Genomic DNA, 24,442 nt, shown 5'->3' on the forward strand with positions numbered 1-24,442 from the left:
TGGTACCATTGGTTTGACCTTGAAGAGTCATTTGAAGGTCACGTGAAGGTCACCTCAATTTTTTTAAACAGAACACCCTATATATTTTTACATAATCTTGTAGCTCATCTTGAGAGCTTTCCAAAACACTATAATTAAGTTAGTTTTCATTAAGTACTTTCCGAGTTATGAGGCTTGAAATCATTTCTTAATTTTACATAAACCGTAAAATATCTTGTAAAATATTCATTTTTCGATTATCTTACCTTAATACTTTTATGTACAAAATAATGAGAGGAATCAATTGGTGTAAAGAAAACACATAATTGTTTCGAAAGAAAAAAATGTAATTTGCAATTAACAATTACATTTTTTACAACCACCCTTCTTTGGTCTTAACCATTTCGCTCACCATTAGCTTCAGCGTAAGTGTATCTATCGCAATCTTTAACTTGTCTGTCAACTCTTTTCTTTCTTTCTCCCAGGCTTTACATCGAACAAGAGTATGTTCCATCGAGTCCGGAAGGTCCTTATCACAATGTGGGCATATATCCATGTTGGCCTTCCCAATACGCCTGAGATATGTATAAAAGACATCGTGACCAGTTAACATCTGTGTTAGATGAAAACTTAAATTTCCATGTCGTCTAGTCATTCATTCGTCCCAAACTGGAAGAATAGCGTCTCGCGTCCTTACTCCAGTATCGCTTCTGTCTCTCAGGTAGTTTTCCCACTTTTCCATCATCAGAAGATTTTCCTTACTGATTATTTCTTTCTCGCTCTTTTTTGACCAGCATTTCTTGATTTTAATCTTTCTGATCTTCTCATAGGATATCTTTCTTGCCTCCGCCGTCAAGTGATACGGCGGGATTCTTGATAAAAGAGCAGCCGCGTCATACGCAACTGTTCTATACGTGGCTATAATTCGTAGTACTATTCCTCTATGTATAGCTTTCAATGAACTTTGTACTCTACCTTTTTCGTAGCCTTATGTGCCCAGACTGGAGCTGCATATAAAACCACTGATGACAGCACATTGGCATACAGCCTTCTCTTGCGTTCGTCAGGGCCGTGTAGGTTGGGCATCAACTTCCACAATGACCTTGTGATCTTTGTAACTTTGCTACTGATATGATCCATATGCTCATGAAAGGTAAATTTATCATCGATAATCATCCCTAAATATTTCAGCCCTTTTTGATGTTATCATTTCCTTATCGATAGCGATTTTAATCATGGGTGGAACTCTTTTGTCCGGAGTAAAAACCACTACTTCCGTCTTCTTAGGCGCTACTTCGAGCTTTAAGTCCTTGATCATTTTAATCGTACGAGCTATTTGTAAGTTTGCACGCTGTCTATACAGACTCTCCTGTTGCTAAAATCAGCGTGTCGTCTGCATAAGCTAATAATCTGCAGCCCTTCTCCATTGTACCTCTTAACACCTGATCAAAGGTGATATTCCATAAAAGAGGCCCCAATACTGAGTCTTGGGGTATCCTTGTTTCCATCTGTCTAGTCATTTGCTCTCCGTCCATATTTGTGTATACGATATTTCTGTTCTCTAGGTAATTGTAAATAACTCGCTGTATATATTTCGGGAATTTCTTTCTTTCTAATGCCTCGCATATGTCCGCCCACTGGAGGGAAATGAACGCGTTCGCAATGTCGAGACCGACCGCGATAACAGTTCCCTTCTGTTTGTGAGCGGACTCTACGAACTCTTTTAATTCCACTATAGCATCCATAGTTGATCGTTGCCTGCAGAATCCGAACTGAATCGGACTTAAAGCGGCTTCTTGACTATTATCCATCCAATCCATCATTCTCTCTACTATGATTCTTTCGTATATTTTGCCAATTTCTGCCAATAGGCAGATTGGCCGGACTTTTGGCTTTTCTGGGTCCAAGTTATCTTTAGGAATCAACACGAGGTGAGCGCTCTTCCATTGATTAGGGAATGTACTATTTCGCAGGCAGATAGTTAAGCCTTTAACTACAAATTCGACCATTTCATCACTGATCTGTTTCCAATACAGCGATTTTACACCGTCAATGTCTGGAGCTGTATTCGAGATTGTCCTTTTCCTAGCAATTCTATGCACTTGTGTGCTTATATCCCAGTCATCATTCCAATCTGTATCTGCTTCTATTTGTCTATCTTTTCTTTTTTGCGCTTTAGGGAATAACTGTCCGAGAGTTTCTTCCAGGATGTTCTTGTCTAACATCTCCGTCAGCGTTGGGGTATTCTTCCGCAACTTGTTCATCACTATGCGGTAGGGTAACCCCCACGGATCCTCATCTATGGTCTTGATAAGTGCCTGCCAAGCCACCGACTTTGCCCTCGCAATCATACCTCTCAACTCCTTTTTCGCTTCTCTATACTCTTTCTTTTTCGATTTCACTGTCTAATTTCTTCCTTAATCTTTTCCATTTTCTTCTCAACCTGATACATTCCTTTCTTTTTTGACTTATCTCTTCAGACCACCAATAAGTTGAGTCTTTCCTTCTGAAGCGTTGTGATTTTCTGGGCATAGCCGCGTCACAGGCCCTTCTCATGATTCCGTCTATCTCTTCGCTAACCTCTTTGGGTAAAAGTCCGTATCTTTCTGATATGTCTTCTTGTGCACACTCCCATGTGAACACTGCCTGGAATCTATCATAGTCAAATTTGGAATATATCCATGCCACTCGTCTGCAATTTACATCTGTCCTCGTAACATTACCTTCATCAACAGTGAAGGTAATATATCTATGATCCGAGAGTGAAATTTCATCTTCTTCCACTCTCCAGTTATGAATCTTAAACGAAATATCCGCTGTCGACCATGTGGTAACTACAATAGATGACCCTTGAGGTCGGACGCCTCTATTATTTTTTCTTTTAGACGACCACAGTGGGGACTTCGCATTGAAGTCCCCACATACTATTGTGTTGCGATTCTCTTTCGTAATTATACTCTTGATTTCATTGAGCATTTTTTCATAGTCATCCTGAGTCGAATTAGGTGACGAGTAGCAGGATATCAACGTAAAGTTTCTATATTTCACTGCAACTACATGTCGGCCTTCCGTCACTAGTATTACGTCCCGGGATGTCGCGGCTCTAAAAGAGAATTCGAACGTCGCGGGGGGTCGATCGCTTTTCCGAGTCAAGCGAACCTATGCGGTTCTTCCCGGGGATACGTGCGATCTGAAGCGCTCGGAATTATTGTTCGGGCTTGGAATCGGTGGACTCTTCGTCGGGGTACACGATAGGGATGACTATATTACCGTCTTGTGTTACTGGATGATTGGCAGGGTGTAGCCAATAGTCTAGAAGTCGCTCAGGGCACTCGGGGCATTCGTCGCTAATTCTGATGCTGCTTAATCTATTTCCACAGGAGTGACACCCGAATCCGATGGGTTCGCCAATTATAAGTCTATGTTTCGTCACGTAATTATACTGTAGACGCTCTTCGGCGAGCAGGGAATAATAACAGAATGCGCACAGAGCGGCTCTAGTTTGATTATTCGCGAATCCGCAAGCCTTTTGGCAAAAGCTCAGGGAGAGATCGGGGGTATTAAGGGGGGCCTGAGTGGTCCGATCACGAAACTCGCGGGTTCGCATCGGGGAAGAGCGATTTCATCGGGTTAAGTCCGATTTTCCGGGGATTTTCTTGAAAGTAGGTCTCGGCTGGGACTGAGTCCCTTTAACGCGGCGTCGGTTTAAAGGGATTCGGAAAAGTAGGTCACTGGGTAATTAGGTCAATTTATGTAGGTCAGTGGGTCATCGCATTAAATCCCAAAATCGAAATTAGGTCACTGGGTCAATGGGTCATTGCGTTAAATGCCGAAATCGAAAATTGGTCAGTGGGTTAGTAGGACGTTGCGTTAAATCCCAAAATTGAAAATAGATCAGTAGGTCGTTGCGTTAAATCCCGAGATTGAAAGTAGGTTAGTAGGTCGTTGCGTTAAATCCCAAAATTGAAAATAGGTCAGTAGGTCGTTGCGTTAAATCCCAAGCGTCGGATTAAATCCCAATTCATAATTTCGTTAATTACAGCTTAGGGGGAGGACCGCGGTCATTTGTCGCTACGAATTCGGATTGTTGTTATTATTATTATTGATATTTGACTGTAATTCGCGGAATAGAGCCGGTATTCGCGGTAATTCGCGGAGATAAGACCGGAGATTTAATACAGAGAGGTTCGATTGACCACTGCAATGTACCGCGGCGCCGAAGGGTCGGGCCGAGATCGTAAAAGTGAAACCTTATACAAAAACACGATGGGCCTAGCAAAAAGTCGTGACTTGCACGAACAGGATTTTTCAACCGTCACTTACCTCCAAGATGACTTCGCTTCATTTCCTTTCAAAGATTAATTTCCACGTGGCCTGGCCGCACTAAATAATCAGGCTGCACTGGTAGGCGAGGATCGCGGCGCTCCACGCGGGTCTCCGGGATGAGTAGAAGCGGGTTGATGCGGCTGGTTATCAATGGGTCGATAGGGATGAGTCGTTCTGGCCACTTTATTAAACACGTGGTTTTATTTGCACTCGCGAATAACTGTTCGTATTCTTTATCGTAGTGGTTTGGTTCTACGATATTGATATAATCGGTGGACGCGGCGTAGTAATATCTCGCTATCATCCGACGGAGTTGATTTTTCCTACCGGCACAGCGTGTTTTCGGCATTGTAGAAAATTAAAGTCATATTCGGATTTTCTGTGGGCGGCGAGCGGCTTGTCCTCTCTGAGCCGTCACTTCAAATCAGAAATAATTAACTATGCTTCGTATTTTCTGTAGGCGACGAGCGGCTTGTCCTCTCTGAGTCGTCACTTCAAATACGAAGTCCCGATTTAATTATTATAAGTTATTGGCACGTGCCTGATTAAGAATATTTGTATGTTATTTTTCAAATGGAACACCCTATATATTTTTGCATATTCTTGTAGCTCATCTCGGGAGCTTTCCAAAACACTATAATTAAGTTAGTTTTCATTAAGTACTTTCCGAGTTATGAGGCTTGAAATAATTTCTTAATTTTACATAAACCGTAAAATATCTTGTAAAATATTCATTTTTCGATTATGTTACCTTAATACTTTTACGTACCAAATAATGAGAGGAATCAATTGGTGTAAAGAAAACACATAATTGTTTCGAAAAAAAAATGTAATTGTAATTAACAATTACATTTTTTTTTTCGAAACAATTATGTATTTTCTTTACACCAATTGATTTCTCTCATTATTTTGTACATAAAAGTATTAAGGGAAGATAATCGAAAAATGAATATTTTACTAGATATTTTATGGTTTATGTAAAATTAAGAAATTATTTCAAGCCTCATAACTCGAAAAGTACTCAATGAAGAAATACTTTATTATAGTGTTTTGGAAAGCTCTCGAGATAAGCTACAAGAATGAGTAACAAAAAATAGGGGGTTCCATTTAAGAAATTGAAGGTGACCTTCACGTGACCTTCAAACGACTTTCCAACGTCAAACCAATGACGCCACCTTATGGTCCCCTTCAAGACATACAACTTTTGTCTGAAACATTTCTTTCTAAAGTGCATAGTTTATGAAATATTCAAGCGGTCCGGGACTTTTTGAACACCCTGTATATATATATACAGGGTGAGTCAAAAGTATGTTTTAAAAATTTGTGAGCGTGTTCCTGGATAAAAAGGAAGAACAAATGTTCATATGAACATATGGTCGCAAATGCTTTGTTGTCGAGATAATGGACATAAATCAGCAGTATCAAATAATGCTTTATTTGAACGTTTACAATTTTGTTATTGTTGTTTATAAGAGATGTTCTACATGTCCTCCATCATTTTCAACACATGCTTGAGCACGACGTCCGCATGACCAAAACCAAACCAAACCACACTACCAACAAAAAAAAAACAAAAAAAAAACAAAAAAACAAACAACAATAACAAAATTGTAAACGTTCAAATAAAGCATTATTTGATACTGCTGATTTATGTCCATTATCTCGACAACAAAGCATTTGCGACCATATGTTCATATGAACATTTGTTCTTCCTTTTTATCCAGGAACACGCTCACAAATTTTTAAAACATACTTTTGACTCACCCTGTATATATATATATATATATATATATATGCGTATATTTCATTCTCGTGCAATAATAGAAAAGTAAGATATGTTTCATTACTATTTATTATTATTTTTCAACATTGTTTTTTTTTCATTAATTTTTTTTATTTAGAAGGAGATATGCTCCTTATTATTAATTTTTATCGTTATTTCTTTATACACGTATATATATTTTGTGAGTAAATATGATTTAATATTAAAGATATATACAGGGTGATTCTGAACAGACGTTTGTCTTTAAAAAGATAAATTGTCGAGTCTATTCTGAGACGATTTTCCCTTTACCAAAATTGTCTACGAGGCTTAGTTTTTAAATTATTAAATAAAATAGTTCGCGAATTACGGAACGAGTACAAGAGGTAGACAGGGACGGCGCAACTCACTGTCCGATACAGGCGATCATGTGGGGCGCGCGACGCGAACAGCTGATTGCTGCACACGATGAGTGTAACAATCAGTGTGTGTGTGTGTGTGTGTGTGTGTGTGTGTGTATGTGTGTGTGTGTGGGGTGTATTTATGCACGCGTATCCACACATGCACCGTACTCTCTCTCTTTCTCTCTCTCTCTCTTTCTCCCTCTTTCTCTCTCACTCTCTCACTCACTCACTCACTCACTTATTCTTACCTTAATAATGAGATTCTTCATACTGCTGATAAATAGCAGTGCCCAGTGTGTTGCACGATAATAATCGTCGTCGACGAGACGTCGTTTCTTCAACACGCAGTCTGACACAAATAAGCGAAGTTTTTTCTTTCATCACTTTCGACACTTTTACAAATTTATTCGCGCACTTAATCACTCACGATTGAACGATAAAAGGAGGAATTTACCAACGGTTACGGTACGAATTTAATAAACGGTTAACGCATTTAATTATTAATTACACACTCGATTAAAGAAACGCGTTAACAGAACGCGATACTCGATGCAAAGCGCGCGACGCGACAACCGACGACAAGCAGGTCAGGTTAGTACTAGCGCCTCTAGCGCTGCCAAACATAAACGTGTAGCATTACGCGCTAGTACTAACCTGACCTGCTTGTCGTCGGTCGTCGCGTCGCGCGCTTTGCATCAAGTATCGCGTTCTGTTAACGCGTTTCTTTAATCGAGTGTGTAATTAATAATTAAATGCGTTAACCGTTTATTAAATTCGTACCGTAACCGTTGGTAAATTCCTCCTTTTATCAATCGTGAGTGATTAAGTGCGCGAGTAAATTTGTAAAAGTGTTGAAAGTGATGAAAGAAAAAACTTCGCTTATTTGTGTCAGACTGCGTGTTGAAGAAACGACGTCTCGTCGACGACGATTATTATCGTGCAACACACTGGGCACTGCTATTTATCAGCAGTATGAAGAATCTCATTATTAAGGTAAGAATAAGTGAGTGAGTGAGTGAGTGAGAGAGTGAGAGAAAGAGGGAGAAAGAGAGAGAGAGAGAGAGAAAGAGAGAGAGTACGGTGCATGTGTGGATACGCGTGCATAAATACACCCCACACACACACACACACACACACACACACACACACACACACTGATTGTTACACTCATCGTGTGCAGCAATCAGCTGATCGCGTCGCGCGCCCCACATGATCGCCTGTATCGGATGGTGAGTTGCGCCGTCCCTGTCTACCTCTTGTACTCGTTCCGTAATTCGCGAACTATTTTATTTAATAATTTAAAAACTAAGCCTCGTAGACAATTTTGGTAAAGGGAAAATCGTCTTAGAATAGACTCGACAATTTATCTTTTTAAAGACAAACGTCTGTTCAGAATCACCCTGTATATATACTTATAAGTATGCCGGTTATGATAGAGGTAATAAAGCGTTGTGATTTCGAGAGAATAGTGAAACGAGGATTGGCATTTTATGATAATAGCAACTCTTCCAGATGCTCTGGATCGTTAGGGTCAATCCTAATTTCAGCTACTCCATATTCTATATTTAACGTACGCGATTCTACGGACAAGCCGATTAGCTGTCGGTATGTGCTTTCTTCGCTTGGTGAGATTAATCGTAAGAATCGATAATAATCTCTGATACATTCCGAGCACTCTATAAATGGTCGGTCTTGGTGACAGTCTTCACCGCAGTTTTTATATCTTTGCATTGGTACTGTTCCGTATTGGAAGGTGTGAGAGTACCTCGTTAAAACTTGGTTATAGATCTTAGGATTGTAACAGGCGGTACATACTATGTAAGGGCTCTCGGAGCTTAAAACATCATGTGTTATTATAACTACACATTTTATACGTAGGCTGTTATAAATAGAATCTGCCATGATGGGGTGTATAGAGCGCTTAAAGTTTAAAAGTGGGCACATTTTTCGGCTATTTTCTTTAAGCATACACGCCTTGCATATGAGTTCTGCAAAAAGCGAAAGCGTTTAAATCGTTTATATTTTTTCCTTGTCCCCTTTCGTAAATAGCTCTCCCAAAGTAAGAGTATATACATTCAAGGCATTGAAAAATGGGGCGGGTAGTTTCTAGAGTGCAGTTGCAATATTCACATGTAGGGAAGTGTATGTCTCCAAAGGTTACCCAGTGACAAACTATTAGCTCGGGTTTAGCTCTGAGTTGACGGAGTTTATAACATCCACAACACATGCGGGTTGGGTTACGGGAGGTTTTGGTATACCTTCTGTAGTAGATTATTTTCCTACATTCGGCTTTATGGATGTTTGGAAAGTGGGGTAGGAGATCGTGGATGGGGTGATTGCATGGTGGATTATTTGAGTCACTCATTTTTAATTATTTTGCTTTCTCTTTCCCGTTCAGTTTCTAGATATCTCAGAAAGCATCTCCTACAGGTAGTTATAGGGGTTATGCGTAATACTTTGCAACCACATATACAACAAGGATGTTCATGGAAATTGTTATTATGGAAGAATTGGGATACGCTGTGATATTTCACGCGTTGGGGTTCGTATTCTGCTTGGGATCTACAGGAGGGGCAGAAATAAGCGCCTTGGCAGAGATATCCATTGACCTCTTCGTGCACTACGTGGGATAGAGTGTCCATGAGTGCTCATGCAATTTTAACTCGAGGTTCCCTCCTCGTTAATGGAGAGGGTAGAAGAATAGGTAACTCTAAATATCCTTGCAAGATTGTGAGTGCAGATCGTGCAATTAACCAGTGGCCTTATTACAGTTATGGGACGTCGACAATAAGAGCAGATAGTTCTACAAGAGTGTGGGGCGAAAGAAATAATATGGGAATCCACTGGTAGAAAATATTGTAGGGTGCTAGGAGTATGTAACAGGCAGTAACAGGCACAGCAATAATGACTGTGATTGTGTAGGTTAAGATACCCGTGCAGCTTTATACATACAGCGTGAGGAAGTGGGTCAGACATTATGAATCATTTCCCACTGAAAGTTGTATAATTAGAATTTCAACAAGGTTCCTGATGCAGGTAAGACGCTGATGCAGGGGTTTTATGATAGTAAGAGTTCGAAAGCAGTTTGTGCAGTGAAGTTCAATGTGATGTGGTCCCAGAGAAAGAAAGTGTGCAGATACTAGAGGGAGCGATGCCCTTAAAGATGAAGGTTGTATGTGATAGTAGTAAAGTTCACAAAGAAGAGTACTTAGAGTAGGATCGCGGTGTCCCTTGATTTCTACACAACATGCAGTGCCAGTGTAAGGCATACCTTAAGGTATGGAAAGTCGATCGTATACGTTAAGTACTAGGGGGTACTTAAGTTCGTTGACTTGTGTCGAAGTATTTTCGAGGAGGTGCAATAACTCGGTGGCGGTTATAACGCACGAAATACAATTGTCTATGGGCTATGTTTTTATCACTCCCGCACTGCAGTTGGCACAGGATTCGTCTCTGGCGATGTGACTGTTGATGAAAAGATGTCTTTTCATCAGTCGGTATTGTTCATGGACGATATGCGTGCGGATTTTTGTGTAGCAGGTGTTGCACAAATTAGTATCGTCTGCTAGGCAGATGGCTCCTACTACATGCACGCAGTGTGTAAATAAAAATGACTGCTTTATTTGCTGTATTAGTGATGAAGCAGGCCTAGGTCGGGTTGGCTCTTTGTGCCAAAGCATCTGTAACAGAGAATTCAAAGTTAGTATTTCATCCTGGCTGACAATGGGATAACTTTATTTTATCTATATGGACAATCCGATTCTGATTTCCTATTTTAAGTTTAGTATTACTGGGGGGTAATAATTCCACGACTTCGTGTGGTCCAGTGTATTGATCGGTGAGCTTTCCTTTTCGTGGCTCTTTTAATAAAAACACGTGCATTCCTATTTGGAGTTGCTGCGGATTTAAGTGGCGGTCATAGTACGTCTTGCTCCTTTCCTTAGCGCGTATGAGATTTTGCTGGGCTTGGGTTTGCAAGTCTCTTATTTTATTAAAGAGGTTTTTGATATATTCATGGTAAGTAGGTTCGATATTTTCCTCAATAATGGGATGCGCGGAAGGTAATCGAGCTATTCGCCCGAAAACTAGTTCGTAAGGTGAATACTTAGTGCCTTCGTGCACACTGGTATTATATGAGAACATTGCGAGTTTAATATACTCGTCCCAGTTAGCTTCTCTATTTATCTGTGTCTTTAAATATTCTGTTAACACGTGATGTGAATGTTCTAGTGTCACGTCCCGCGCCTAATTTTTCCGCGACTTCCGTAGCGTTCCTCTATAAAATTAACTAAGTTCCTCTTAGCGCATTTGAAAAGCGCGCCAAAGCGCGCCAAGGCGCGCCGTGACACCGAACTTCAACCAGCGGCCAAGAGATGGCGCTTCATGCATTAGACCTAAGCTACCGACTAACGCCGAGAGATGGCGCTCCACTGCGTTAGACTTAAGCCTCCGCCAAGCGCCCAGAGATGGCGCTCAGCTAGGGCCCCTCTCTCTCCAAGCTCCCCACTCTCGACCGCCGCAGCAGCCGAGCCGCCGAAAACTGAGGGACCTCAGAGCAGGCCCAGACTCAGGCAGTCTAACCCGCGACACCGAACCGACAAGTCCTAAGCTGGACTCTAATTCTAAATCCTAATTCCAGATCGTAATCTTAACTCTAATTCTAATTCTAATCTTAAACTTCGAATTCATTCATTCTCGAATCTAAGTGTTAGTTTAATTGTGTGTATTAATTTAGAAATATATATATTAGTGTGTGCTAAACTTTGTGGTTATTCAAAAGAATCCTAATTCAACAAATCCACATCCCACGCGACGCGGCGTTAATATACAGATATTCTTAACCAGGCACGTGCTAATAACTTACAACAATTAAATCGGGACTTCGTATTTGAAGTGACGACTCAGAGAGGACAAGCCGCTCGTCGCTTACAGAAAATACGAAGCATAATTAATTATTTCTGATTTGAAGTGACTACTCAGAGAGGACAAGCCGCTCGTCGTCTACAGAAAATCCGAAGCATAGTTAATTATTTCTGATTTGAAGTGACGGTTCAGAGAGGACAAATCGCTCGCCGCCTACAGAAAATCCGAATATGACTTTAATTTTTTACAATGCCTAAAACATGCCGTGCCTGTAGGAAAAATCAACTCCGTCGGATGATAGCGAGATATCACTACGCCGCGTTCACCGATTATATCAGTATCGTAGAGCCAAACCACTACGATAAAGAATACGAACAGTTATTCGCAAATAAAACCACGTGTTTAATAAAGTGGCCAGAACGACTCATCCCGATCGACGCCAACGTCCAGCCCTACAGGCCAACTTCCACGCTTCCTGGAGACCCACGAGGCGAGCCACGAGCACCACTTACCGACGCGAGGCCAACGAATTGAGTCGACAAACCACGTGGAAAATTAATCCGAGACGACGCATCGAAAAACTTCCATAAGGTAAGCGTGACCGTTGAAAATTCTTGTTCGTTCAAGTCTCGGTTTTATTACCCCGGATCCTTTGTTTGCACGCGCTCGGAAGATTTCACTTTTATGACCCTGTGAGACCCTTTGTGAACCGCCGCAGTTCAGTTCGAATCGAAACCTTCTTATAATACGCATTACCCCGTGTGGAATGATCTATCGCGAATAAAAGGGATTAATGGTGATTAATATTGTTTTAATTTAACGCTCTAGCCATTTAATCTAACATACTAGTCCTTTAATACAATGTGCCATCCCTTTAAACGGACGCAAACGCAACCTACCTAAATTGCTCTATATATTTGCTCTATATATTTGCTCTACTTATTTGCTCTATATTCCCTGCCTGACCCCTGCGAAGTTTATCTAGACCCCCAGCGAAGTTTTTCTAGACTCCCAGCGAAGTTTCTCTAGACCCCCAGCGAAGTTCTTCTAGACCCTCCACGAAGTCAAGGGACACCATTCCTGCCCGAATATATTTTCAAGTCCCCTTTTTCAAGAGATCGGTAGTACTAACATATTAGTCAAAGCCCTATCGAATGCTACCTCCCACGCGCAATAACCGGGTGTGTCAGCCCTCCTCGGGTTCCCCGGATCTATCACAGAGATATTGCCAAAAGGCTGGTGGATTTTCGCGTATAGGAACCGGTGGTGCATTGTGCGCGTTTTGCTACTACCCCCTACCTGCGTAAGAACGCGCGTTGTATAAACTCGTAACCAAGCACCGATTGATAATTGAGGAAAGTATTGGATCCGCTTGTTATCGTTGTGGCCATCGCCTCAGTAGTATACGCGATAGTGACGAGTGCGCGGATTGCTCACAACAGTACCTCGGATACTGGTTACGTCCCACCGAGTATTCCATAAACCAATACGGAAATATCGTAATCCCTATAGTCGATTTAATCGAGGAATCTACCGACGAAGATTCCGACTTTGAAGGCTAATCAAGCGTAATAGTCTCGAGTACTTCAGATCGCGCGTATCCCCGGGGAGAATCACTCAGGTTCGTTTGACCCGAAAAAGCGATCCAGCCCCGCGACGTCCGAGTTCTCCTCGTTCTGGAGCCGTGATCAGCCGGGACGTAACACTAGCGATCCATTTGATTGAGGATGATAAGCTGTAGTTTTAAAATGTTGTATGTTAAATCTCTTCGTTAATTGTCGCATTAAAGCTGACAAAAAGTTAGTTCTTTGGTCCGTTAATATGGCGCGAGGTGCTCCATATATACAAATGAATTCTTTGGTGAAAGCATCAGCAATTGTTAAAGAAGTGACTTCTTGTAAAGGTGAGGCAACAGAATATTTCGTTAATAAGTCTTGCATGGTTAATATTGTCATAGTCTCACGGACTATAACCCGTACATAATTAAAATATTAAACATTAGCATAAAATATTATTACTAAATGCGATATCGAGCATTCACCTCATAAAGTCACTGTCTCAGCGAACCACCAGCGAATTCGCCAATAAACGCGGAAGTGCAACGAAGGATTTCGACACCAAATCATCTTCGCTTGCACTTCAATTTGACCGCACCATGACCCCGTGTGGCCATGTTACTAAGCGGTCCCCCTCTCAAAAAACCTCCTCAAACAAGGGTTTAAATACGAACCACCGGAGGAGCACAGCGGACAGTCGTAAAGCAAGTGTAATCAGTGTTAAGTGCGAACCGATAACGCGTTATAAGAAAATTGTTTTAAAGATTACTATCAAAGACAAAGGACAAGGCGGAAAGACTCAACTAAATCAGCGCAGAAATAAGAAAGGCTTTTATACAAATTAATGTATATTCCGAAGATTAGGATACAAGGTATATTTAAAACAAAAAGTATTTTTTAAATTATTAAAGCAGCCGACACCCCGGCTCCTGATCCTCGTCGGCCTGAGATATTTTATATCTCCCGACTGCTCCCCACATCCCGTGCCGCTCCCGGCACAACAATATGTATTGATGATTGTTCTCCGTGATGGGAAGAGGTCCCATAATATCCAACGAGACTTTGTCGAAAGCCATTCCAGGCGTATCGGTAATGACCATGGGTTGCTTGGTCTTTACTATTGTTAATTTTTTTAATTGACATTCTCGACAAGTTCTAACGAAATCCTGAATGTCTTTCTTCATCGTTTTCCAGCAATAGCGTGTTCTTTTTTTTTTTTTTTTATTGACGGGAAAATGCATTACGCACACCCTCCAATGCTACGGCGCATTGGGGGGTAGTGTTGGACTCCCCGACCCTTGGAGGAGAGCTAGTCCCTCCTCCAAGGAGTGCAATGTCGGGTATACCAACTAAAAACCCCTGTCACGCAGCCGCCCTTGCTGCTTTCGCCGCTCTATTGCCCCCGGGTACCCGCCGTAGCATTACCCCGGGGCGAGCCTGGCCCGGGCTACTTAAGGCCCCCTCTCCAGCAATAGCGTGTTCTGATCCGATTATAGGTCTTTGTTACGTCTTTATGTCCACCGTGGGCTGAGGCGTGATTTTCTAGGATTAGAGATTGACGCTTTTCGACTTCAGGTGTCTGGATCAAATTTAGGCATATGGTTATGTTAACCGGTAGTTCTTGCAGGTGTCTCTTAATCTGGTTGGATATGCATGACCATGGTAAATCGTCGAAACGTTCGGTCTTGCTAAGACTTATCGAAGAAAGGTTGAGTTCGTTAATTACATCCACGAGCGAATGCAAACAATTTTTTAGAGTTTGCGCTTCAATGAGAGTACGATTGTTTTGTTTAATGGGAAGAGCGATCAGCATGTTGGTCTTCACGGTGCATACTCTAGCTCTTTCGTAGGTTAATCCGTCGTATTTGGGAAGTAATTCAGCTTCCTGATATAGTTTTGCTCCGCTATCATAAGGTGTTCCGTTTAGATAGACGAATATTACATGGTTGTCCTTTTGTTTCAGCAGGTTACCTCTGACTTCCCGTATTTGAGCGCGACTCCATGGTGGAAGTTCAGGGGGTTGTTGTTGGTAAGGTACGATATTAGAATCTAATATTTCTATATAATCAGAGTCTTTTTCGGAGTCCGAGACTTCCTCAATAGTAACTCCATTATCATTATCCTCATGTTCGGCGGAATAATTTTCTAACTCCCGGTGCTCTGTGGCAATTGAGGTTTCCGCACGTTCTTGATTATTTCTAGTATTTTCCTGATTAGATCTTTTATTTTTGCTTTCAGGGTTTTCCCGAGGACCCTGAGGATATGAGAATATGGACTCGTCAGATGAGTATTCTTCTTCGTCGATGACGAACAACGGAATTGCTATGTTGACGGGTGGATTTCTGGATAAAGCGTCAGCATTATGGTTCAAGATTCCTTTTTTATAATGTATTTCATATTGATACTCTGATATTTTAGTTCTCCATTTCCATAGTCTTGATGAAGGGTCCTTGATAGAATGCAACCATACTAATGGCTTATGGTCAGTTACAATAATGAATGTTCTTCCGTATAAATATGGCCTGGTGATTTACGCAATAGACGATAGCTAAGCATTCTTTTTCTATTGTAGAATAATTTTGTTCCGCTGAGTTTAGAATACGAGATGTGTAGGCTACAGGTAAATCTTTTCCTACTATTCCTTGACTAAGCACTCCTCCGACTGCATATCCAGACGCGTCGGTGGTTAATATAAAAGGTTTAGCGAAATCGGGGTATTGTAAAATGGGCTCTGAGCACAGTGAATTTCTCAGAACGTTAAAGGCTTCCGTTTGTTTGTCTTGCCAATCGAATTTCTTATCCTTCTTTAAAAGATCAGTCAATGGTTTCGCGACCTTTGAGAAATTTGGGATAAATCTTCGGTAATATCCTGCTAATCCCAGAAATTGCTTGATATTTTTCGGATTCTTGGGGGTAGGAAAATTCATTATAGCCTTTACTTTAGCGGGGTCGGGTTTGACTCCGTCGGATCCGATTATATGTCCCAGGTACATAACTTCGCGTCGCAAAAATTCGCATTTATCGGGTTGCAGTTTTAAATTTGCGGCTCTCAGTCTTTGCATTAATTTTTCAAATTTGATTTCGTGTTCTTTCAAAGATCGTGCATATATGACAATATCATCCATGTAAACAAATAATTCGTTTCCTTGAAGTCCGGAAAGAACGTTATCCATTAATCTTTGAAATGTTGCGGGAGCATTTTTTAATCCAAATGGCATTCTTTTGAATTGATAATGTCCATAAGGCGTAGAGAAAGCAGTTCATGAGCATCTTTTGACGCCATTGGTATTTGATGGAAACCGGAGGCTAAGTCCAGTATGGAGAAATATTTAGCGGATCCAATATATCAGAGTTGATCCAATATATCAGTTATATTCGGTAAGGGATAAGCGTCTCCTATTGTTTTTTCGTTAAGGTTTCTGTAGTCGATAACCATTCGCCATTTCTTATTCCCTCGGGAATCAGGCTTTTTGGGAACTATCCATAATGGAGAGTTATAAGGGGAAGTAAAAGGTTCGATTAAATCTGAAGACAGTAATTCATTTACTTGTCTATTAATTTCTTCCTTATGTACAGGAGGAAATCTGTATTGCTTCGTATGGACAGGCACTTCGTTAACTGTAGGAATAAAATGTTGAGCGGCGTTAGTTGCTTGAAGATGTTCATCAGGAAGATGAAATCTATCGGAGTGTTTATACACTAGCAACCGAATGTTGTCTGACTCCTCGGAGTTCAGATGCTCGAGACGGAGAAGATTTATGACATCGACAGTTCTATCTGTTAGTGTCGACAATGCCTGGTTAAAGTAAATAGGATTATCTATGGTTTTAACGAATTCTCCTCGGGGTTCGTCTAATCCCACGAGATTATCTGAATTAATATTTCGAATTAATTCTCTGGGAAGTCCTCGGGTTCCGATGGGATCATTACTTGTCTCACAAGTATCGTATTCTTGTAATTCAACAGTCGGAATATTAAAGATTAATTCTTCCTCGGAAGTATTAAATACGGGCATATAAGCTTTTCCGTTACTGTTGACAACGATGGCTTCTCCGAAGTATATGCCTTCGGCAGGAGTGTGGCGATGCACGTATCCGATTTGCCTTTCTGGATTAGCGATATAAAAAGAACAGGGAGTTACGGTCCTTCCCTTAAGACGTATCGCATTCGAATTCGTAAAAGGAATCTTCGTATCCTTGTACTGTATAAAATTGTCTTTGTAATTTACTATGACGGTCTGTTCCCTCAGGAACTTATTGCCTAAAATTCCATCTTGTGAGAATCCTATTGAATCGGATATGACAGAATTCAGATAATTTTCCAAGTACAGATATGGAAACAGCTCCCAAGATAACGATAGTTTCGGAAGCTATTCCTTGTAGATGTAGTGGGTTTGTCTTATCGCGGGTGACGTGTGGATTCAAGCATTTTTGTTTAATAAGATTTAACCCAGATCCAGAGTCAATCATAAATTTGCATTTCGTCGTTAAATCAGGAGAAGAGAGAGTTATTGTAGGTAACTCCATGGATTGTTGATTATTATTTAGTTGGCAGATCCGGAGGCTTGTGCGGGTGCCTCCTGAGGAGTTGTCAAGTTGGCTTGTGTTACGTCCCCAGTTCCTCAGGACTGGTCTGGAAGTCTTACTTTCCCAGTTGGACGCAATTAATCTCTCAATTTGTTTTAGGGCAACCTGCTAGGCCGGCTATACCCTGGGACGCCGAGAGATTGAAGGTCTGTCGTGCTTAGTAGAGAGGATTCAGGGCGAAATGTGAATAAATATACACACACATATATATATATATATATATATATATATATATTTATTTATGAATTTTATTTATTTCATCCCGGGTTTACTTCTTCCTTTTACAATGGTGCTTTGGTTCTTAAATAGAGTAAAAAATGGTTATAATTCATTATTTATTCTTCTCGGGGATAGTTATACATGTCGGGGGGAAATAAGAGTATTCAATGTCTATTGTAGCGAAGGGTGCCTCGATTGCAATCTGGGGAATTTCCAAGGGTTCAAACGGATCTAGATCCTCGTATGCGACGGGTGAATAATCAGGAAATGTTTCAGACAAAAGTTTTATGGTTTCGAGGGGGCCATAAGATGGTATCATTGGTTTGACCTTGAAGAGTTATTTGAAGGTCACATGAAGGTCACCTTCAATTTCTTAAATGGAACCTACTATTTGTCATTGCATATTCTTGTAGCTTATCTCGAGAGCTTTCCAAAACACTATAATTAAGTACCTTTTCGTTAAGTACTTTTTGAGTTATGAGGCTTGAAATAATTTCTTAATTTTACATAAACCGTAAAATATCTTGTAAAATATTCATTTTTCGATTATCTTATCTTAATACTTTTATGTACAAAATAATGAGAGGAATCAATTGGTGTAAAGAAAACACATAGTTGTTTTTAAGAAAAAATATGGAATTGTTAATAGCAAATTATATATTTTTTCTTCAAAACAACTATGTGTTTTCTTTACACCAGTTGATTCCTCTCATTATTTTGTACGTAAAAGTATTAAGGTAAGATAATCGAAAAATGAATATTTTACAAGATATTTTACGGTTTATGTAAAATTAAGAAATTATTTCAAGCCTCATAACTCAAAAAGTACTTAACGAAAAGGTACTTAATTATAGTGTTTTGGAAAGCTCTCAAGATAAGCTACAAGAGTGTGCAAAAATATATAGGGTGTTCCATTTAAAAAAATTGAAGTGACCTTCACGTGACCTTCAAATGACTTTTCAGTGTCAAACCAATGATACCATCTTATGGCCCCCTCGAAACCATAAAACTTTTGTCTGAAACATTTTTCTCTAAAATGCTTTGTTTCCGAAATAATTGCGTGCGTTAATTAAAATGGCTCACCCTGTATATATATATGCAGGGTGAATTTTAATGGTTGTGTCAATCTTTTTATCATACGGGAGATTACCGATCGCAATTTTAATAAATTAATTGATACATAGATGTCAGTTAATTGAATTGACCGTATCGAAGGCCGAAATATAATGTGTACAATTAAAGCAAGTTAAAAGCTGAAATTATGTAGTGTGGATTTATTATTATTATTAAAGCTACGTATACATATTTAATATATTAAAGCAGTAAGAATACATATTTAAAAATTCAGTTCAAATTTAACACTTTAACGTTTTATGTAAAACTTTATTTCAAATTCCGCATTTATTTTTATGATAAAAATTTTTATTATTGTTATACGTTAAAAGTATGAAGTATTTCTGCCTTCTTGAAATAAAATCACGCAATTGTTCCACAAGAAATACATTTTTATAAAACAATTGCGTAATTTTATTTTAAGAAGGAAGAAAATTTTTTGCAGCATGTTTTTAGCATATAATACAATAAAAATTTATCATAAAAATAAATGCGGAATTTGAAATAAAGTTTTACATAAAACATTAAAGTGTTAAATTTGAATTGAATTTTTAAATATGTATTTCTTCCGCTTTAATATATCGAATATATATAATAATAAATCCCTAATTTGATCATAGTAAAATAATAATAATAATAATAATAATAATAATAATAATATAATAATAATAATAATGATAATAAATATATAATAACATATATATTTAATAATAATAATAATAATAATAATAATAAATGCATAGCTTTAATAATAATAATAAATCCACATTACGTAATTTCAGCTCTTAACTTGCTTCAATTGTACACATTATATTTCGGCCTTCGATACGGTCCATTCAATTAACTGACATCTATGTATCAATCAATTTATTAAAATTGCGATCGGTAATCTCCCGTATGATAAAAAGATTGACACAACCATTAAAATTCACCCTGTATATACAGGGTGAGCCATTTTAATTAACGCACGCAATTATTTCGGAAACAAAGCATTGTAGAGAAAAATGTTTCAGACAAAAGTTTTATGGTTTCGAGGGGGCCATAAGATGGTATCATTGGTTTGACACTGAAGAGTCATTTGAAGGTCACGTGAAGGTCACTTCAATTTTTTTAAATGGAACACCCTATATATTTTTGCACACTCTTGTAGCTTATCTCGAGAGCTTTCCAAAACACTATAATTAAGTATCTTTTCGTTAAGTACTTTTTGAGTTATGAGGCTTGAAATAATTTCTTAATTTTACATAAACCGTAAAATATCTTGTAAAATATTCATTTTTCGATTATCTTACCTTAATACTTTTACGTACAAAATAATGAGAGAAATCAATTGGTCTAAAGAAAACACATAGTTGTTTTGAAGAAAAAATATGTAATTTGCAATTAACAATTCCATATTTTTTCTTAAAAACAACTATGTGTTTTCTTTACACCAATTGATTCCTCTCATTATTTTGTACGTAAAAGTATTAAGGTAAGATAATCGAAAAATGAATATTTTACAAGATATTTTACGGTTTATGTAAAATTAAGAAATTATTTCAAGCCTCATAACTCAAAAAGTACTTAACGAAAAGGTACTTAATTATAGTTTTTTGGAAAGCTCTCGAGATAAGCTACAAGAATGTGCAAAAATATATAGGGTGTTCCATTTAAAAAAATTGAAGTGACCTTCACGTGACCTTCAAATGACTCTTCAGTGTCAAACCAATGATACCATCTTATGGCCCCCTCGAAACCATAAAACTTTTGTCTGAAACATTTTTCTCTATAATGCTTTGTTTCCGAAATAATTGAGTGCGTTAATTAAAATGGCTCACCCTGTATATAATAACATATATGTAATATTATACATTTATAATTGAAGAGAAATCTTTAACGAAAGAAAAATATGCTTTTCTTAATTTTAGCCGTATATGATAAATACAAAATTAATTATTTAAAAAATTAATATAATACAGTTACACAATACAGTTAACTTTTACACTTAACACCATAATGACAAAAAATGAATACATGTATTTACAACACTATTTAGTATATGTATTTGTGTATATATATTAAATGTTATAAATATACGTATTAATATTTTATTCATCATGATATAAAACACAAAATAAAGATAACACAGGACCACAAAAATTTTTTTTTCATGCGCGGGACATGACACCAGGTCTCCTCTATGTTTTTTGGGTCGCTGATCACGAATCCGGCCTTACTTTTACTCGATTGGTTAACATAACCTCAAAAAACCTAAATAACCCAATAAATCAAGCTTACAAGCTTCATAGCACGCTTGACCTGAACTTTTAAACCCAATGGCCCCTTTAACCTAAGCTCTTTAACCCCAGAAACCCTAAACCTAAGACTTTCACCCCATAGCCCCGAAATCTATCCTCAAAAAACCCCATAAACTCAATAAATAAGCTCACAAACTCGATAGCTCGGTTGACCTAAATTTTTAAACCCAATAGCCCCTTTAACCTAAGCTCTTTAACCCCAGAAACCCTAAACCTAAGACTTTCACTCCATAGCCCCGAAATCTAACCTCAAAAAACCCCATAAACTCAATAAATCAAGCTTACAAGCTCCGTAGGGCCTTAATATATCTAATAAATCATAAGCCGTGCCATAAGCAGGGATGTTAAACTGGGATTTTAGAAGTAGAACATAACGACTCTTATATTTATTTTATTTCTAAATCTTATTTTCAACTCTTATTGCTCATGTCTTATTTTATTTTCGTGTGGTTGGCCTAATGAAATAATATTGGTTAGTATGTCTATATTACTTGTTTACATGTAGCACAAGCGTTGTTAAAGAAGCATTTTGAATATATTTTGTGATTGTTTTAATTAATTAAGTAATTACTTAACTATTTCATCACCCCTACTTATTATTTCATTTGTGCTTAACCTTTGTGTTTATCTAATTTTATAGTGCTATAAATATTTTGTGCTAAAAACCAATCATATTTGTTATGAGCTTTTATTTTTGTTGATTTAACTTTATTGTAATTACATAAACTTTTTTTTGTATTTATATTGACGATTTAACATCTTTAAATTTGACTGAAATTTATTTTATGGTTCGAATAACTTTTAAAATATTTGTAAGTGACATTATATAACAAGAAGAAATGTCACATTGTCCAAAAAAAGATGTTTTTTGCATAGTTTGCGGACAGTATGTACTCAAAGCAAATAGGAAAAATTTTAACGATGTCATTAGTAATTTGTATATAGAATGCTTTGATATCCAAATAAATGATCCAGTTTACTTGTAGACACCACAAATAATATGTTCTTCCTGCAAAAGTGGTCTTGAACGATGGAAAAAGGGAGATTAGACTGCTAAGCGATTTGAATCTCCTATGCTTTGGCGTCAACCTCAAAATCATGATACAGATTGCTACTTTTGCTTATGTGATATATCTAGGATTAATAGTAAGAAAATAAAGTCATGGCCTTATCCAAATGTGAATTCAGTGACTTTTCCTATTTCTCGATTTGACAATGAAATAATATCTGAAAATGCTTTATCTGAAGAAAATTTGAATGATTCAGAAGGTAGCCAGTGAAGAAGAAGTAGATGCAGATAAACAGCATAAACAATTTTTTAATCAAGATGAATTAAGTGATCTTATAAGAGGTTTAGGTCTTTCAAAAGAAAGTGCTGAACTATTAGCATCTCGTTTAAAAGAAAAAGGCTGCTTAGCTCCAAAAACTTTTGTTACCATCTACCGAGATCGGGATTTGCCTTTTCGTCAATATTTTTCTTCAGAGAATGGATTAGTATATTGTAATAATATAGAGGGTTTGATTGGTGAATTCAAAAGTATCTCCTACAAAGCTGAAGACTGGCGGTTATTTATAGACTCATCTACGAGAAGTTTAAAAGCCGTTCTCCTTCATAATGGGAATATTTATGCTCCATTGCCCGTAGCTCATTCAACGACTCGAAGAGAACTACAAGGATCTTGATTTTTTATTGAGCAAGTTACAATATAGTCAGCATGAGTGGCAGTTAGCTGGAGATCTTAAAATTATGACAATCATACTAGGACAGCAAGCTGGATACACCAAATTTCCTTGTGTTTTGTGCGAATGGAATAGTCGTTTACGTGAACAACATTACATTAAGAAGAACTGGCCAGCGAGAAAAACTTTAACACCAGGTGAGAAAAATGTTTTGAGAGAGAGTTTGGTACCACGATACAAAGTGCTTCTACCGCTTTTACATATCAAGCTCGGACTCATCAAGCAATTTGTGAAAGCTATGAAAGCCAAAGATAGCGAAGCTTTTAAATACCTTCTTACAAAGTTTCCCAAGCTCTCAGAAGCAAAAATCAAGGAAGAGGTTTTTGATGGTCCCCAAGTTAGAACTCTTTTAAAAGATGGTGAATTTGAGAAAAAAATGACATCAGTGGAGAAGGCAGCCTTGGAGAAGCTTTAGAGAAGTGACTCAAAAATTTCTTGGTAATACGAAGAGTTCTGATTACAGGGACATAGTTCAAAAAATGGTAAACAATTTTAAAAATGTAGGGTGCTTTATGAATCTGAAGATCCACTTCTTAGACTCACACATAGACTACTTTCCTGAGAACTTGGGTGACTTTAGCGAAGAACAAGGTGAGCGTTTTCACCAAGACCTCAAGGATGTAGAGAAGAGATACCAAGATGTTTGGGATGAGCATATGATGGCTGACTATTGCTGGTGTTTAAAAAGAGATTCGCCAACCCCGCATAAAAGAAAATCAATACGAAGATCGTTTGAGACGAAAAAAACGCGATACGAAAAGCGTTCCGAATAGAACAGTACATTTCATTTCATCAGTTTATTTCATTCTATTAAATGAAATATTAAATGATTAAATTTTTAAAAATCGAAAGACATTTAAAAAAAATAGAAAAATTTCAGTCTAATTGCTATTTAGTATAAGTTTCCTTTTTCCTGGCGTAGGTGCCCCTAAAGATCAATAAACATTGAAACAAATGTTGATTTATTTTTAACTGATTGTATTTAATTAATATTGTTTTTATTTTGTTCCTGGCGTAGATGCCCCTGCTCTAAGCAGGTAAGTCCTGGAAAAAGTGGTACCTCCACGTGATCCAGGATGGATGACGCTAAATCCACTTCAACAAATTACTGTATTTCGGGGTAGTAAGATTACAAAGTCTGAGAGTCGAAAGACTGCAAGACAGCTCCCTCACGTGCTATTTTGATATCCCCCAGGTTCTGTCGCCACACGGAGTTTAAAGAACTCAACTTAAAGAGGTACTGAGTAAAAATATTTATTCTATGAGGCTATGGGTTTTTCAAAGTGAGGTTAGTGAGTTATAGGGTAAAAAGCTTAGGTTTAGGGTTTATGGGGTTGAAGAGCTTAGGTTAAAGGGGCTATTGGGTTTAAAAGTTCAGGTCAAGCGTGCTATGGAGCTTGTAAGCTTGATTTATTGGGTTATTTAGGTTTTTTGAGGTTTGTTAACCAATCAAGTAAAAGTAAGGCCGGATTCGTGATCAGCGACCCAAAAAACATAGAGGAGACCTGGTGTCATGTCCCGCGCATGAAAAAAAAAATTTTGTGGTCCTGTGTAATTGTGTTCAATATGTAATTGTTTGTATTCAAATATTAAA

General features: G+C 38.3%; 2 protein-coding genes across 2 annotated transcripts; both read right to left on the reverse strand.

Annotated features, from left to right (window-relative positions):
- Positions 1-352: 352 nt before the first annotated feature.
- Positions 353-1,155, reverse strand: LOC145962406 (uncharacterized). The gene is made up of 2 exons (XM_083083467.1): positions 955-1,155; positions 353-592 (listed from the first exon to the last, which is right to left on the reverse strand). Exons 1-2 carry the CDS (start codon positions 1,153-1,155, stop codon positions 353-355), a joined length of 441 nt encoding a protein of 146 aa, XP_082939593.1.
- Positions 1,156-2,355: 1,200 nt separating this feature from the next.
- On the reverse strand, positions 2,356-2,955 carry LOC145962407 (uncharacterized). Its single transcript, XM_083083468.1, has one exon. It carries the CDS (start codon positions 2,953-2,955, stop codon positions 2,356-2,358), a length of 600 nt encoding a protein of 199 aa, XP_082939594.1.
- Between the last annotated feature and the right edge of the window lie 21,487 nt (positions 2,956-24,442).

This window comes from Camponotus vicinus, unplaced genomic scaffold (genome assembly GCF_025532165.1).
Source record: "Camponotus vicinus isolate PSW18456_S1 unplaced genomic scaffold, iyCamVici1.0 SCAF_12, whole genome shotgun sequence".
NCBI classification, from domain to species: domain Eukaryota; kingdom Metazoa; phylum Arthropoda; class Insecta; order Hymenoptera; family Formicidae; genus Camponotus; species Camponotus vicinus.

Excerpts from the sequence above, each read along its gene's own strand:
- LOC145962406 (XM_083083467.1), bottom strand. The coding sequence starts at position 1,155 with ATGATTATCGATGATAAATTTACCTTTCATGAGCATATGGATCATATC. Across the intron at positions 593-954 it reads CACATAAGGCTACGAAAAAG|ATGTTAACTGGTCACGATGT; the intron begins GTAGAGTACAAA and ends CATCTAACACAG.
- LOC145962407 (XM_083083468.1), bottom strand. The coding sequence starts at position 2,955 with ATGCTCAATGAAATCAAGAGTATAATTACGAAAGAGAATCGCAACACA.